This window comes from Sciurus vulgaris, assembly GCF_902686455.1.
Source record: "Sciurus vulgaris genome assembly, chromosome: 2".
In the NCBI taxonomy this organism is placed as follows: domain Eukaryota; kingdom Metazoa; phylum Chordata; class Mammalia; order Rodentia; family Sciuridae; genus Sciurus; species Sciurus vulgaris.
Window position 1 is genome coordinate 182,888,019 of NC_136462.1, and position 17,598 is coordinate 182,905,616.

General features: G+C 36.6%; 1 protein-coding gene across 8 annotated transcripts in view; it reads right to left on the reverse strand.

Moving 5' to 3' along the window:
* RBL1 (RB transcriptional corepressor like 1) overlaps positions 1-17,598 on the reverse strand; it is a 67,825-nt gene that overhangs the window by 23,599 nt on the left and 26,628 nt on the right. For 7 of the 8 annotated variants that reach the window (XR_013761978.1, XR_013761979.1, XR_013761980.1 and 4 more), the window contains 7 exons: positions 16,466-16,578; positions 15,088-15,191; positions 13,667-13,804; positions 10,521-10,700; positions 8,313-8,445; positions 4,474-4,740; positions 2,996-3,207 (listed from right to left, as the gene is read on the reverse strand). Coding sequence is in view for 5 of the 8 variants with exons in the window: in XM_079128133.1 (XP_078984259.1) it covers positions 2,996-3,207; positions 4,474-4,740; positions 8,313-8,445; positions 10,521-10,700; positions 13,667-13,804; positions 15,088-15,191; positions 16,466-16,578 (1,147 nt within the window). In the remaining 3 variants the exon portion in view is untranslated. The remainder of the gene's footprint in view (positions 1-2,995; positions 3,208-4,473; positions 4,741-8,312; positions 8,446-10,520; positions 10,701-13,666; positions 13,805-15,087; positions 15,192-16,465; positions 16,579-17,598) is intronic. The other variant, XM_079128137.1, reaches the window with a different exon arrangement.

Consider the following 17,598-nt stretch of genomic DNA (forward strand, 5'->3'; position numbering starts at 1 on the left):
TAAAAAGAGTTTGGATGCAGCTCAGTGGTAGAATGCCTCTGGGTTCAATATCTAGTATTACCCCCGCCCCGCCACCAACAATAATTCACAAATGCAAGTCTTATTTTTTTTGTCAGTCTTAGATTCATTACCAGAGGCAGTGATTTTTTTTTTTTTTTTTTTTTTTTTTTTTTAACATTTTAGTTGTCAGTGGACCTTTATTTTGTTTCTATGCGGTGCTGAGAATCAAACCCAGTGCCTCACACATGCTAGGCAAGCACTCTGCCACTGAGCCACAACCCCAGCCTGATTTAGTGTTTCTAAAATTTAAATTGTGAAACAGATAGGGAAAATGCTGCATTTGGAAACTCATTTATTTTGTTTTTGTGTACTGGGGATCAAATCCAGGGCCTCATACATGTCAGGCAAGGGCCTCTATTGCTGGCCACACTCCTAGCCCAAAACTCAGTTTTGCAAATAAGTTAGACAGCCACAGGTGGCAGGTGGGCATGAAGTGGTAGAGGAGAAAAGGCAATAGGAGGTGGAGAAAGAGGCAAGTCTCCCTGAATCACCCTACCTACCAACTGAAGCAGCCTTGTTCTCATGAGTTTTATTTAGACTTTTGTGGAATGCTTCAAAGAAAGGGTTTCTGTGCAAAATAAAATTATCTGGAGAATCAACTGCCCGAAAATTCACAAATAAAATGAAAATAAGTAAATTACAGTTGAAAGCAACAAAAGAAAACGAGTATTTGTTGTTCCTACAACCAGAGTTGTTTTCTAGTGTCTGGTCTCTTCTTTTTCCTACAGTAATGAAACTCTTGCCAATTGCCCTCTTGAAAATTCTAAGCAGCACTGGTGTATATAACGTCCAGGAAGGGTTCTAAAGGTAAAGGGCAGGCTCTACTTCCTGCTGGCCAGAATTTTTTTTCTTGGTGGTGCTGGGGATTGAACCCAGGGCCTAGGGCATGCTAGGCAAGGACTCCACCAACTGATTATATCCCCAACCCCTGGACTGATGATTTGATACACTAGAGTAAAAGCAATTATTTTGGGTTGAGTCAGAAACCTTGTGTTGAGAAGAATCAAAAGACCCCAGAAGGAAACTGGGTTCTTATTTACTTATTTATTTATTTTGGTCCTGGGGACTGAACACAGCAGTACTCTATTTCTGAGCTACATCACTTGTCCTTTTTATTTTTTAGTGCATCAAAGGATATTATCAGTAAAATGAAAAAACAACTCACAGAATGGAAGAAAATATCATAAATTATGTATCTGATAGGGATTAATATCCAGAATATATTTAAAGAGCTCCTATAACTCAAAACCTGAAAAATCCAATTAAAAATTGGTCAGAGGAGCTGCAGTTGTAGCTCAGTGGTGGAGAGCTTGCCTAGCACATATGAGACACTGGGTTAGATCTTCAGCACCACATAAGAATAAGTAAATAGTGTCTATCTATAACCAAAACAAACAAACCCCCCCAAAAAAAAACAAAAGCAAAAACAAAAAACAACCAAAAAAGGACAAACTTATTAAAAAAAATTGGGCAGAATACTTGAAAAGACATTTCTCCAAAGATACATAGAAGGCTACTAAGCCCATGAAAAGAGGCTTAACATCAATAAGGAAAATGAGAATCCAAACTACAATGAGATACTATTTAATACCCATTAAATGGTTATTTAAAAAAAAAAACAAAAAAAACTAGAAATCCAGAAAATAACAAGCATTGGCAAGGCGAACTTGTGTACTGCTAGAAGGAATATAAAATGGTACAGCCACTGTAAAAAACAGTATGCAAGTTATTAAAAAAATTAAATACTGAATTCTTTTTTTACTTCTGGGGGTATAGCCAGAAGAACTGAAAGCAGATATTCAAACAGTACCAATGTTCATAGCAGCATTTTATTCACAATAGACAAAAAGTGGAAACAACCCAAATGTCTAATGACAGATGAACAGATAAAGAAAATGTTAGGGCTGGGGAGATAGCTCAGTCGGTAGAGTGCTTGCGTTGCAAGCACGAGTCCCTGAGCACTGCAAAAAAAGAAAAAAGAAAAAAAAAAAAAAGAAAATGTTATGTTATTATGTATATACCCAATGGAGTATTATTTATCCTTAAGTAGGAAAGCAATTTTAACATGTTACCACATGGATGAACCCAGAAGGTATTATGCTTAGTGAGATAAGCCAGTCACAAAAAGGACAAAATATTATATAATTTTACTCATAAGGTATGTAATCATATTCAAAGAGTCACAAAATAAATTGGTGTTTGCCAGGAGCTTGGGGGAGAAGGGAGAAGAGTGAGAAGATGAAAAGTTCTAGAGAGGGATGGTGGAAATGACTGCAGAGAAATACGAATGTATTTAACACTAAACTATACACTTAAAAATGGTTAAGATGGCTGGGTGTAGTGGTGCACACCTGTAATCCCAGTGACCTGGGAGTCTGAAGCAGAGAATTTGAAGTTTGAGGGTCAGCTTTGGGAACTTAAGTGAGATTTTTTCAAAATAAAACATGAAAAGGGCTGATATAGCTCAGCGATAGACCTTCCCTGTGCTACACCCCAGTATCAAAAAAAAGTTAAGATCTCAATTTATTGTTTTTGGCAGTGCTAGGATGGAACCCAGGGCCTCATGCATGTGAGGCAAATGCTTTTACCACGAGGCAATGGGCAACTGCTCCATTCTTTTAACTTTATTAAATTGCCTAGGCAGGCCTGGAACTTACAATCCTCCTGCCTCAGCCTCCCCAGTAACTGGGATTACAATTGTGTGCCACTCACAGTTAAGATGGCAAATTTTAGGGCTGGGATTGTAGCTCAGTGTAGAGCATTTGCCTAGCACGTGTGAGGCACTGGGTTCGATAGCACCACATATAAATAAATAAAATAAAAAATCCATTGACAACTAAAAAAAATTTTTTTTTTTAAAATTGTAAAAGGCAACATTTGTTCTCATCTTACATTGATTAAATGAGCTCTTTTCATACACTATAACAACACTTACCTTCCTGTAAAAGAGTGCTAAGGACCCAGTTCTCTTTGGTTTGCTTATTCCAGTCAGATGAACCTCTTGTGCTTTAGTCAGATGAACATGTTTTGGAGAAGCACCAATTAACGACTGAGCAGTAAGTGATAAAGGACTCTCAATGTTGGATTCCTGAATTGTATTCATGGAAATAGGTATCAGTGTGATTTCTCCAGCATCATTTGCAACACCTGAATGTATGAGCAAGAGTTCTCAGTTTTAGAAATGAGGCATATGTTCCGAAAGTTGTCAATTACATACAGTTTGTCAATTATATAAACAAAATTATATCACACAAACATATATATGTCTCTGTGTATAGTAGTATGTTACTATATGTTAGTATAAGTTAGAAAAGGAGAGGAAGACTACAAAATAGTAACTGCAATTAGAACTGAATTATTCTTCTTTTTTCATTTCTCCCCTGAAATGAGAATATTCTGTTTTCTTTTACTTATACTGGAATTAAGAAAACAAACTTTGAAAAATAACAGAATGAATCAAACACTATTACCCTATGTAAATGTATGATTACACAAATGGTATGCCTTTACTTCATGTACAGAGAAACAATATGTATTCCATTTTACAATAAAAATTAATTTAAAAAAACCAACAACTTTGTTCTCTTTTTTGTATGTGTCTGTAATGTTCTCATACTTTAAATTTATTTTGGAAAGGCAAATTTTGTTCTGTTTTGACTTAAGTTTTTAATCAAAATACAAAATTCTTGCTCAATACACTCATTTGGAAAGCTGAGACAACAAAACAAGTCCTTAAAAAAGGGTAATGAATTTATAAAATGTGAAAATTCAAAAAACAGTACAGGTTTAAAACAAAAGGTGGAACACAAAGGACTTTTAGGACAGTAACACTATGCATGATACTATAGTGGTAAATATATGTCAATATAGTTAGAATCCATAAATGTACACCAAGAGTGAACCTGAATGTAAACTATGGGCTTTGGATGATGTTTCAGTGTAGGTTCATCAACCTAACGAACGTACCACTCTAGTGTAGGACGTTGATGGTGGGGAGGTGTGTGTGTGAGGATGGAAAGGTCTGCATCTTCCTTTTAATTCTGCTGTGAACCTAAAACTGCTCTAAAAATCAAGTCTATTATTTAAAAAAAAAGGTAGATTTGAGAAAAAAAAAATGCTAAGTTAGAAAGATGATGTGATCCAAATCTAGTAAGACATTGCTTAGATTTTTTCCTAACTCAGAAAAAAATATGATTTTTTTTTTTCCATATAAGGGAGTTTATTAAGCAAACAGAGTGTCTCCCTGCAGGGTAAGAGAGAAAATGAGAGGAAAAGCAAGGGAACAAGACACGAGAAAGGGCGCGCACTAGAGAGAGTGGAAAAGCAAGGAAGATAGAGAAAGTGAGTAGGAGAGAGAGAAGCATGAGAAAAGATCAGAAAAAAATATGATTTTTAAGTGCATTAAAATGTTACCGTGCAATGGAATTGTAACTTTATGTCTTGTTGTCCCTGGTACTGTGGCTGTGGCCATTGTTAGAAGAGTTTGCCCAGGGGATATGGATATATTTTCAGTAGTGATGCTTGAAGAAGGAGCAATTTTCAATTTTGTTCCTTCTGTCAAAATCTTGTCCATAAGCACTTCCTTTGGGGGGTCCTCTCCAAAAAGTCTTCTCTTAGCACTCCCTGCAGTAGGAGAACTGTACCGTTCATGGACAGAAATTGGAGACAATGGCTGCATATCTAATAAAGACAAAAACAAATTTAAAACAGTTTGAAATACATTCCAAAATAATAAATCAGGTTAACTCATTCATATACTAGGTACTAGGGATGTAGCAGTGACTAATGTGGCCTCGGACCTCATGGAATATCCTGTCTAGTTGGTTAACAGAGGCATAAAGTAAGTTATTAGAATAAAATGTGAAAACTATTATAGCTCATCTTCCTAGATTCTTAAACCTCTGACTATAGTAAAGGAGCTAAATATTAAGGATAAAATAGAAGCTGATAGGTAGAATGACATGACCACTAAAGAAACAGTCCAGTTAGCATTTGTCTCACAACTGCACCTAGTAAATGGCACCTGAGAAAAAGGGATAGGAAAGCAGAAATCAGTGGTGTCACAGTTTTGCCTCCACCCATGCTTCAAGCTGTTTAAAGCAGTAGTTGTGGTCTTCTGATTTAGTAGATAGAGAATTATCTTTAAAAAAATTTTTTTTAGTTGTAGATGGACACAATAACTTTATATTTTATCTATTTATTTTTATACAATGCTGACGATCAAACCCAGTGCCTCATACGTGCTAGGTAAGCACTCTACCACTGAGCCACAGTGGCAGGTCCCAAAATCATTTGTAACAGATCCATCAAAAGCCCTCAGTAAAGGTGCTAGGACTCTGCTGACCTATCCTGCTTCCCATTTCTTACCCACTAGGTGCACAGGTTCCAGCCTCTTTCAACCCCACGTCTTTTCCACAGTTCCTCCCCACTTTCCTCAACCAATTTTTTCTTCACAGGTATATAAATAATATGCTTCACTTATAAATGAAGGCATTTTGGTGTTTGTTTTTTCATTCACTAGATAATTAGACAGTAAATAATCTATTTTCAAAATGTTTAAAAATACAAAAATTACCTCTGCAATGATTTGGAAACTCGGTATTAGTGAGATGATTGGGAACATAGTCATGGTTTAATAAAAATCTTTCCATTATTCTGGTTATGAAAATAGTCCTGACTTCTTCAGAACTCCGTGAACAAGTAAAAATATCAACTGTAGTTTTCATGAACCTTTACAAGAGTCTACTTAGATGTTTTACAGATAAAAAAAATCCAAGATGGTCCTTGAATCTGACAGGAATGTTCAAAGGTGATATTTCAAGGAGGAGACTTGAGTTACAGGCATGAAGTTAGCTGTAAACTCCTTTTGAAATATTCTTTTCTCAGCACAATATTGGAAAAGCTATGGTAGAGACTAAAAAATTTAAGGAATATAACGAAAAATTGACCCAAACTTAGAAACATGAAAATATGCTAAGGAACAGAAAAGATACTTAGTTGTAAGTTAAATTATTGTTGGTAAGTTTCAATTTGTTTTGCAGTGGTAGGTATCAAACCCAGGGTCGCTTGCATGCTAGGTAAGTGCTTTACCACTGAGGTACACTGCCATCCTAGCCTGGTAAGGCTTTTAAGAAGAAAATAACCCTTGATGTTTCAACTCATGCTGTATTAAAATATTTGTACTAGGTAGGCATGGTGGTGCATGCTTGTGATTAAAACTACTTGAGAAGTTGAGGCAGGTAGATTGCAAGCTTGAGGGCCTCCCATGCAACTAAGTATCAAAAAAATGAAAATTAAAAAGGGCTGGCAATATAGCTCAAGTTAGACCATCTCTGGGTTCATCCCCAGTACCGGGAAAAAAAAACAAAAAAATTCCACCTCTCTAAACATTAATAACTGAAAGTAAGAAGAGTTTTTAAAAAAAATTTTTTTAGTTGTTGATGGACCTTTATTTTATTTGCTTATTTACATGCAGTGTGAGACTCAAACCCAGTGTTTCACACATGCTAGGCAAGTGCTCTACCACTGAGCTACAACCCCAGCCCAAGAAGAGCACATTTTGTAACAGGATAATTATCCCCATTGATATAATATGGAATTGTATTTATAGTATGCACATTTTTAACATCCTACACAGCTTGTAGACTGCAGACACACATACAGAGTCCAAAAATGAATGCAGATCTACCTTCTATGTAATCTGAATACCTGTTCATCTGAGACTTGTTCAGAGATATTGTGGGGACAGATTTCTTTAACTCATTTTCAAAAATTAAAGAGTAATATAGTCCAAAAGATGCACATGTCAGTTTGCTATGTCAGAAGAGAAAACAATGAAGAATGCACTAAAAGATTTCCATTGATAAGGCTCAAAATAAACAATTTTAAGAGATGTCATTTAAAAAAAATTTTTTTTTAGTTGTTGATGTATCTTTATTTTATTTATTTATTTATTTATTTTTTGGGTGCTGGGGATCAAACCCAGGGCCTTGTCCTTACAAGGCAAGCACTCTACTAACTGAGCTATCTCCCCAGCCCCCCTCATTTATTTATAGTGGTTCTGAGAATTGAACCTAGTGCCTCACACAGGTGAGGCAAGTGCTCTACCACTGAGCCACAACCCCAGCCCCAGGGTTAGTCATTTATTAGATGAACTTAAGCATCCCAAAGAGAGTATGAATTGTTTTGCTTTAATATTTATCTTTCTATAGAAACATACAGAGACATAGGAAGAATAGAACTTTTGTCAAATTTGGAAAAGTAATTATGAGTTTATTTAAATTGTTTCCCATTAGCATTTAGGAAAAGTCAAATATGCTTATTAGAAGTTCAAAATATTATTTCTACAATAATTAATACTACATTATATTATATTGCATTTATTTTTTGTAGTACTGGAGATTGAATCCAGGTGTGCTCTTCCATTGAGCTACATCCCCGCCTTTTTTTAAAATAGTTTTATTTTAATTTAGGGTCTCACTAAGTTGCTGAGGTCGGCCTTGAACCTGTGATTCTCCTGCCTCAGACTCCTTCGTTATTGGGATTATAAGCATGTGCCCGCAATTTAAAAATTGCAATATCCATGCCTAGCAGATACTATAATTTTTAAAAAATATCATATTCAAAATCAGATTAGGGCTGGGGTTGTGGCTCAGTGGTTGGGTTCTTGCCTAGCACATGTGAAGCACTGGGTTCCATATTCAGGACCACACAAAAATAAATAAATAAGATAAAGGTATTGTATTGTGTCCATCTACAACTAAAAAATAAACAATTTAAAAAAAATCAAGATTGGAAATCCTTTTACTTTAATATAAAAAAATACAACATGACACATAAAGGTGTTGGAAGCACTAAGCCCCTTCTCAAATCCTGATGAAGAAATTAAATTTATGCTGGGCATGGTGGTGTGCGTGCCAACACTATTAAAAATGACGTGGGAGAGGCCAGGCAGGGTGGTACACACCTGTAATCCCAGCAGCTTGGGAGGCTGAGGCAGGAGGATCATGAGTTCAAAGCCAGCCTCAGCAAAAGCAAGGTGCTAAGCAACTCAGTGAGACCATGCCTCTAAATAAAATACAAAATAGGGTTGGTGATGTGACTCAGCAGTCGAGTGCCCCTAAGTTCAATCCCCAGTGCCTCCCTGCCAAAAAAACCTAGATTTCGCAATTACATATTATCAAGACTTAAAACTTTCTCTGACAAAAATGATCTTTGTTATTTTTCCATTATTTTACCAACATTGAACCTACCCCTTCGAAGACTTCCACTGTCAGTCCGAACTTCTTTGACTCTTGGATGCATTATAGGAGACATTGGCATCATAGGAAGATGTCCCTGTACATTTCCTCCATTTCCTGTTTCAAAGTTATTTGGGAATATAACCTGTAGAAAACAAAAACCCTTTGCCTTACAAATAGATAAACCCAAACCCACTGACTAAAACGTAGGAAAAAAAAGTTTTCTTAAACTTTTTACTGTTTTATTTCCCTTTACTTATTTCTTTGCAAAATGTAAAAACTTTAATAAAATGCTCAATTAATGCTGTTAAACATATGAGTTCATTTGACTCTTACTATCTGTGTAAGCTAATGACTACTTTGAGTAAACCTATGACGTAGACACTCGCATCGTTCATTTGGGGGCAAGACAACTGAGACTCAGAATGTGAAATCTGCCCATAATCGTACTATATTTCTTGACCTCCCACAGCTTTTTTTTTCACTTTCTAATGGACATATACTGATGGATATCAAAAGCTGACCTTCTGTAAAAGACAAAAAAATCACAAGGCCCCATGGCTCATGCTTATAACCCTCAATGTGTAGGTGGCTGAAGCAGGAGGATCACAAGCTTGAGGCCAGTGTCAGCAACTAAGTGAGGTCCTAAGCAACTTAGTGAGATCCTGTCTCAAAATAAAAAATAGAAAGGGCTGGGGATGTAACTCAGCCTCTCAAATCACTAGGATTACAAGTGATTTCCATTGTGCCTAGCTGAAAGAGAAATTTCAAGAAACTATCCTGTTTTTAATTCTTTCTGCTCTTGGACAGTTCTTCCATTAGTATGGATTAGGGGAAAAAAAATCAAGAAGTTTAGTAAAGCAAAATAAGACAGAAAAGCAAAGAGGCATCAAAAGATCAGAATTATAAAAGAATAACAGAGATGGAGGGAAAAATCCCTTTTCACATGAAATGGAGCTGTTAAATATACTTGAGAACTTTTTGCACAAACTTTTGATTTTTTAATTTAAATACCATTGATGAAATCTTTCAACATTTGAAAACTTAAAAATGAGATTAACTGGTTTCTCAGATATGACATCAAAAGCACAATACATGAAAAAACAGATAAACTGGGCATCATCAAAATTAAAAATGTTTGTGTTTCAATATATAACCATATTAAGAAAGTGAAAAGTCAACCTAGAGAACTTGAGGAAATACAAATCAAAACCACAATGAAATACCAATTCACATCTACTAGGAGGCCAGAACCAGAAACACAGATACTGGGCTGAGGTTGTAGCTCAGTAGTAGAGCGATTGCCTAGAATGCATGAGGTACTCGGTTTGATCCTCAGCACCATATAAAAATAAATAAAATAAAGGTACTGTGTCCATTTACAACTAAATATAGCTTACAAGAAAAGAAAAAAGAAACACAAATACTAACAAGCATGGGTAGGGAAGTGGAACAACTGAAATCTTTACCCACCGATGATGGGAGCAAAATTGTAGCCACTTAGAAACCAGTCTGATAGTTCTCCAAAAGCTTAAACAGTGACCACCTGATCCAGCAATTCCACAACCAAGAAAAATGAAAACATGCCCACACAAAACCTTGTGCCTGAATGTTCATAGCAGCATCTTTAATAAGAACCAAAAGGTAGAAATGAACAAATGTCTATCTACTGATAAATGGATGAATAAAGAATGGTAGAGGGGCTGGGGTTGTGGTTCCGTGGCAGAGTGCTTGCCTAGCATGTGTGAGGCCCTGGGTTCAATCCTCAGTCCTGCACATGATGTAATGAATAAAATAAAGGTCTATCTATTTTTTATGTGTTAAAAAATACATAAAAAATTGACAAAAGTAAGTGAAATATTGATATATGCTATAAGAGGGATGAACTTTAAAAATATAACATCAAGTGAAAGAAGACAGTCACCAAGGACTATACATTGTATGAATCACTTTATATGAAATGTCCAGAATAGGCAAACGTGTATTAGACACAGAGAGCAGAGCAACTTTGGTTAGAGAGAAGGTAGCAGGAGAGGAAGCAATAGCCAAAGGATGTGGGATTCTTACCGAAGTGATTAATATGTTCTCAAATTGACTGTGGTGATGGCTGCATATATCTATATGCTAAGAACCACTGTATATGTTAAATTGGTGAGTTGTATGACACATAAATTATATCTCAATAAAGCTGTAATTTTAAAAAATGATGGGATTATTAACCTTGCCCTGACTCACTTCTTCACAGGTAGGAACTTTGTTTGCAGAAGCCTGGAGAGTCTCCCACAGTGCAGAATTGTGACTCCATGCTAAACTCTCCAAAATTTGTTCTTCAATGCTGTTTAGGTGTTTTACCATGTCCCTGGAGAGCCCCTCCTCTGAGCGGATCACCACCTCGATAACCTGGAGAGGAGAAAGTTGGGAAGGCAATGTGTTTCAAGCAATCAGTTCTAGTCTGGGTTTACAGCATGACTGGTTCTGATCTTATTCTGTGTCAGAGAACCTTGTCATCTTTGGGCCATAATTCTGAGGCTTGCTAATATTTTTTAATTTACAAAGAAGTTTTTGAAGTCTTTAATAAAATATTTTCACACACTCTTTTCACATCTTACTAAACACATGAAAAATTGAGGCAATGATACACAGAAAATGGTGAACAGCCTAAGAGTAGAAGTTAGGTATTGAGTTTCCAGTTTAGTTCTAATTTTTAGTTTATTGTCCCTTCCCAGACTATTCTTTCCAATATCTCAAATGAACAGAAGGAATGAACTATTGAAAAGTAACTATGCTTCTTCTCCAAGAAAACACCACGTGGTGAATGACTGTGGTTCAGGGAGAGGACCCTGGAGTCCTGGAATCGGAGGCCATGGCAGATAGGCTGGGGTCAGGAAGCTTGTGGAGTCAATCTGGGCTGTTTATTTGAAGACATAAAGGTCAAATCCCTTGAGATCTATCTTTCTACCCATTAAGAAATCAGAGATCACTGACTTTTTCTAGAGAGTATTTCCCTCAAGAATGAGGTTTTAGAGATGATGCTGGTACAAAAGCAGACTCAGGTTCAACACGTTAGTCCCCTGGGGACTATAATGCCCATGTCAGTCTGAGTATTAAGTGGTCTACAGAGACCTCAATGGGGCAGGCTGGGGAAACAAGATCGCCATCCTCACATTGTTCTTTGCAAGATGACAGGCTTTTGTGGCTCTATGCTGGTACACCTCATCCCTGCACCCAGAGGCACTGGCATCCTATCAGCCTGTATGCCCAAGAGGCTACAGTTGAAGGTAGGAACTGACAATAGCTGCATCTTGGTCAGGGTCTTCACTGACACCCTGGGCAACTTCATCAAGGCTGCCTTTCCACTGCAAATACCTATAGCTCCCTGAACTCTGACCTCTGGAAAGAGACTGTGTTCTCCAAGTATCCTTATCAGGAGTTCACTGACCATTTTATAAAAATCCACACCAGAGACTCTGTGCAGAAGACCCAGGCAGTAGCTATGACTAGGATGTATTGTTTTTACAAAAGAAAAATAAAGTAAGAAGGCCTGCTTTTAAAAAAAGGAACTTAACTTATATATACTATTGTTCTACTTTAATAAGGGAAAATATCTAGAACAAAATCTGTGTATAGGCGAAAAATATTAAGTGATTATTACTAATAACTAGATTATAATGTGTGATTTAAATATTCACATTTTTGTGTATTTTCTGTTTATTTTCAATAGGCGTGTATTATTTATGTGGTAAAAAAACAGAAACAAAGGTTTAAAATTAAAGGCTGAGGGTGTAACTCAGTGGTAGAGCACTTGCCTCCCATGTGTGAGGTCTTAAATTCGATCCTAATCACCACACATACACAAAAAAAAGAGTCCTGAAAAAAATCAGACTTTAGTTTCCTTTCACTTCCCTCCCTCCCTCCTTCCCTCCTTCCCTTCCTTTTTTGGTACCTAGAATTGAACTCAGGGGTATTTAACCACTGAGCTACACTGGCAGCCCTAGTTTGTATTTTATTTAGAGACAGGGTCTCACTGAGTTGCTTAGTGCCTTGCTTTTGCTGAGGCTGGCTTTGAACTTGAGATCCTCCTGCCTCAGTCTCCTAAACCACTGGGATTACAGGCGTTTGCCACTGTGCCCAGCCTAATTTCTTGAATGAAATACAAATGTTACAAATTAAAACAAACTGTTGGGCTGACAGGTGGCTCAGTGGTAGAATACTCAAGGCCCTGAGTTCAATACCTAGCACCAGAAAAACAAACAAAACACACACAAACTGTTCTTAGATTGTAGGCAAAACTAAATTTCCTAATGGAAAAGTCTGAATACACACATGAAAGTACGTTTAGCACAGAGAATCAATTTCCCCTAAAAAACCTAAAAATGTTTTAATCACAGTCAATAATTCAAACAGATAAGCTTTCCCATGATGTTTCTTTTCTACAACTGTATCTGATGCAGGCAAACTATAGGTATAAAATGTTAATTCTAGGGCTAGGGACATAGCACAGTGGTAGAGCTCTTGCCTTAGCATGTGGAAAAGGCCCTGGGTTTGATCCCCAGCTACACACACACACACACGTAACTCTGATTTTTTTTTTAATCATTAATAGTTTGAAAGTAGCACAGATGACTAAACATTAACTAAATCATGCCAATAAACATATCAGTATCATTAGTCCTAAATTTGAAAACGAGATATCATTAGCTGTTACTGTGATGACACAGCTCAGTAGCTATGACATGTTTATAAAAGAAATGTTAACATTTTCTAATCATTCTAGCAAAAAAAAGGTTTCTGGAGAAGGTTTCTTTTTTTCTAATACTCCTCACAGGAAATAAAAGGGTAAGGTAAGCAAGACTCACCCACACTGAATTAGCTCAACTCTAGGGAATAATCATGATTAGTTTTACTGCCCCTCCTTTATTTCCTTTTTCTTTTTTGCAGTGCTGGGGATCAAACCCAGGGCCCTGTGCATGCTAGGCAACTATTCTACCACTGAGCTGTACCCCCAGCCCACCACAATCAACTTTAGACCTTTTCCTTCCCCTTGGAGAAAGTGTTTTTATTCTTCATTGCACATCTAGTTAATAGGATTATGATTTTCATTCATAAATATGGAAACTTTAAAGTTAAAGTAGTTAGTACCAGGTCACATTTGCAAGTAGTGATGGAAAAAAAAAAAAAAACTGAAGTTGTGAAGTTGGCTTAATTTACTAACACCCTCATCCTCTCCCATTTATTCTTATTCCACTCAAAAGCATTAGATCACCTCTAGAAATATATTCCAGATATCACGCCTATATTTCTTTAGCACTAAGATAAATATAATGCTTATGCTGCCACACTATAAAAGAACTTTCCTATTATCTCACCTTATAAAAATAAAAAGGCTGCAAATCGAGAACTTCAATAATCCAAGGAAAAGTACGAGGTGAGCTATAGGCAAACAGCACAATTTCCAAACAACAAGCCATCAAGGAACGATGAAATATATCCTGCTCTAAAAGAACCTTCGGGAAGAAAAAGACCACAGTTTAATATTTCTCAGCAATTTTAGTCTCTGTCATTCTGTAAAGAAAACTATAACAGCAACACGTATGCTAGATTACAGAGATAAAAGTCAGAGTCCTTGGGCTGGTGATATATCTCAGTGATAAAAGCTTTGCCCAGCATGCTTGAAGCCCTGGGTTCAATCCCTGCACTGCATTAAAAAAGGAGAGGAAAAAAAAAAAAAAAAAGAGTCCCTAAACTGGTAAAGTTTTCTTACATCTAATCTTATTCAGTGACAAGATTTTAAATTTAAATGAGGTGTGTGTAACAATCTGCTTTGAAATCTGAACAAACAATAAAATATTTATATTTCCATCAAAATAAAAGCATTAGGATTGTTTTTTCTTTTCAATGACAGTTAATTGTTTCATCAGCTAAGTATTCAATAATCAAAACACCGAAATGGAAGGTAAAATGATGTAATAGCTAAGACAAAAAGTTCTGAGGAGAAAATATTTCACAGAGAAGATAAGGTCCTCTTTCACCACTGTTCTCATGTTCTTTTTTTTTTTTTTTTTTTTTTTTTTTTGGGTAGTGGGGCTTAATCCCAAGGGCACTTTGCAATACATTACACTGTAGCCCAGTCCTTTCATTCTTTTAAAAAAATTTTTTGAGACATGGTCTCCTTAAATTGCTAATGGTCTTGCTAAATTGTTGAGACTGGCCTTGAACTTATGATCCTCCTGTCTCAGCATCCTGAGTTGCTGGAATTACAACTGTGCACCACTGTGCCCAGCTATAGCAAAATTCTTTTACGTAGCTCTTGGATAAAGTGATGAGACTTGGTCAAATGTTCAAAGAAAACCAAGTAATTTTTTTTTTTTAAGGAAAAAATACCGCCACTTCATAATCCAAGAAATTCTGGGAGGTATGGACAAATAGATATCTTAATTATCAATTAGCTTAATAGTAGGTGTATGTGTGTGGGGTTCATTATTGATAGCTGAGAATGAAGTAAAAGAAAAGAAAACAAAACAAAACAAAAAAAAACCCTTAAAGGACCTAAAGGGAAAGGAAAGACTGCTAATGGTATACCAAAGATAAATTCTATGTACTTCATGTTTCTACCTAGACATGGCTAGCTCCAGATGTGCCAAAGTCAACTAAAGCTAGAATTACAATGTCATCTCAGCCAATTTGCTATGAACTGTTGACCCCACATCCCTACAGGGTCTCCTGAAACACTGTTCCCAGACTAGGGCATTTGGTTCTTGGCAGAAGGTGGAAGAGTAGATTTACTTACTGACATGTCCATTCCATGAAGTCTTCGTGTTTCCTGAACCATTACAGTCTCTAACATTTTATAATACAAAATTTCTGCCAGCTTTAGTCTGTTTATAGCAAAGTCTAAACAAAGGGAAACAAAGGAAGAACATGTGCTATTACAATCTAGTTAAGAAATGAAGAATAAAACTTACATAAACTTGAATCTAGTACAAGTACATTAAGGGCTGGGTCTTTATTAGAGTCCCTGCAGGCACCCCCTGGGAAGGCAAAGTGTGGAGATTTGAAGAGGAAGCCAGCGCTGCAATGAAGACCCTCAAGATTAAGAAATGCCAATAACGTGGGACATTGTTCTAGGAAAGCTGCAGGATATTGAGCAGAGACAAGCCAACAGAAAGGCCACTTGGGCTGCAACCAACAAGGCCACAGGGGTGGAGCTACACAAGTCCTTTTGAGAGAGCATCACGATGCCACATGCCCCAGATACCAGACAAGGCATCTGCCTGTTTGTCCAGCTAGATTTCAGTCTTGCTTTAGTCCCATCCTTTCTTTCCATGCCCCTATTTTTGTAAATGGAAAAGTTTACTCAGTATCTTTATATGTTGGATATTTGTAAATTGCTTTTAATTTTAAGGAGCTCACAGTGTGAGACTGCCTTGAGCCTCAAAGATTTTGGACTTGAACTCTGAGCAATCTCAGAACTACTGAGACTATGGGGACTCTTGGAAATGGACTAAATATATTTTGCATTGTCAGATGAGTGCGAGCTTTTGGGAACCAGGGGTGGAATGTTATGGTTTGGATGTGAGGTGTCCCCCAAAGTTCACATGTGAGACAATGTAGGAAGGTTCAGAGGAGAAATGATCAGGTTGTAAGAGTCTTAACCCAGTCAGTGATTTAATCCCCTGACAGGGATGAACTGGGTGGTTAACTGAAATGGTAGAGTGAGGCTGGAGGAGACTAGAATTGGGGAGTGGCTTCGGGCTATATATTTTGTATGTGGAGAGTGAAGACTCTCTTTGCTTCTTGACCAACATGTAAGCTACTTCCTTCTGCCATACTCATCCACCATGATGTTCAGCCTCACCTCCAGCCCCGAGGAATGGAGCTGGTCTTCTATGGACTAAGACCTCTGAAACCGAGAGCCCGCAAAAAAACTTCCTCTTCTACAATTGTTCTGGTCAGATCATTTAGTCACAGCAGCGAAAAAGCTGACTAAAACAGGGGTATAGCTCAGCAAGAGAGCAGCTGCCTCACATATAAGAGGTACCAGCACTGCAAAAAAGGAAAAAATTTAAAAAAGAAAAAGGAAAAAAATAAAGAGAAGTAAACAAACCCGAATTTCTAATTTTGGGAACAATCTATTTTCAATGATGTGCCAACTTTACTTTTCTTACCTATGTGAGATCCTGGCTGTTCATCTGTTGATTGAGTATAGTGTTGGCAGAAAGTCTCTCCTATCCCTTTTACTATTTTCATAATATTTTCCTTAGGATTCCGCGTACAAGATCTACAAAATATAACAGGAACCTAATTACCAGCAAAAACCCAGACAATTAACATTCTTCTTTCACAAATTAGTTTGAGGGGGTTGGGTTGTGGCTCAATGGTATAGTGCTTGCCTAGAAAGCACTATGTGCAGCATTGGATTTGGTCCTTAGCACCACAAAAATATAAATATGGGCTGGAGATTTAGTTCAGTTGGTAGAATGCTTGCCTTGCATGCACAGGCCCTGGGTTTAATCCCCAGCACAACAAAAAATAAAAAAATTAAAAAAAAAAAAAAAAAACAATAAAGTAGGGGTGGTGTGTCCATCTACAACTAAAAAAGAAAAAAATACATAAAATAAAGAATTAGTTTGGGGGGAATGGGAATAGGAAAGACAGTAGAATGAATCACACGTAACTTTCCTATGTTAATATATGAATACACGACCAGTGAAACTCCATATCATGTTCAACCCCAAGAATGGAATACTAATTAGAATGAGTTATACTCCATGTATGTATAATATGCTAATATATACTCTACTGTCATGTATATCTAAAAAGAACAAATAAAAAAATTAGTTTGCTTTTTAATGACCAAAGTTCTATTCTCAGCTGTAAACCTACAAATGTAAACAAAGCTTTACTTATATATAAAATAATATAAAGATATGTAAAATTTCATATATTTTTTACATATTAAAACTTTGGTTTTTGTGAGTTTTACTACTCTGTGTACCTCATATAAATGAAATCATACAGTACTTGTCTTTTTATGATTGGCTCATTTCATTTAGCATAATGTACTCAAGGTTCATTCATGCTATAACATCTGACAAGACTTCCTTCATTTTTTAAGGCTAAATAATATTCTTCTGTATGTACAAACTATTTTCTTTATTCATCTGTCCATGGACATTTCAGTTGCTACCAAGTCTTAGCTATTTTGAATAATGCTGCATTGAATATGGTGTATATCCTTTTGAGATCCTATTTTATTTTGGATATATTTCCAGAAGCTGTATTGCAGGAGTTTATACTA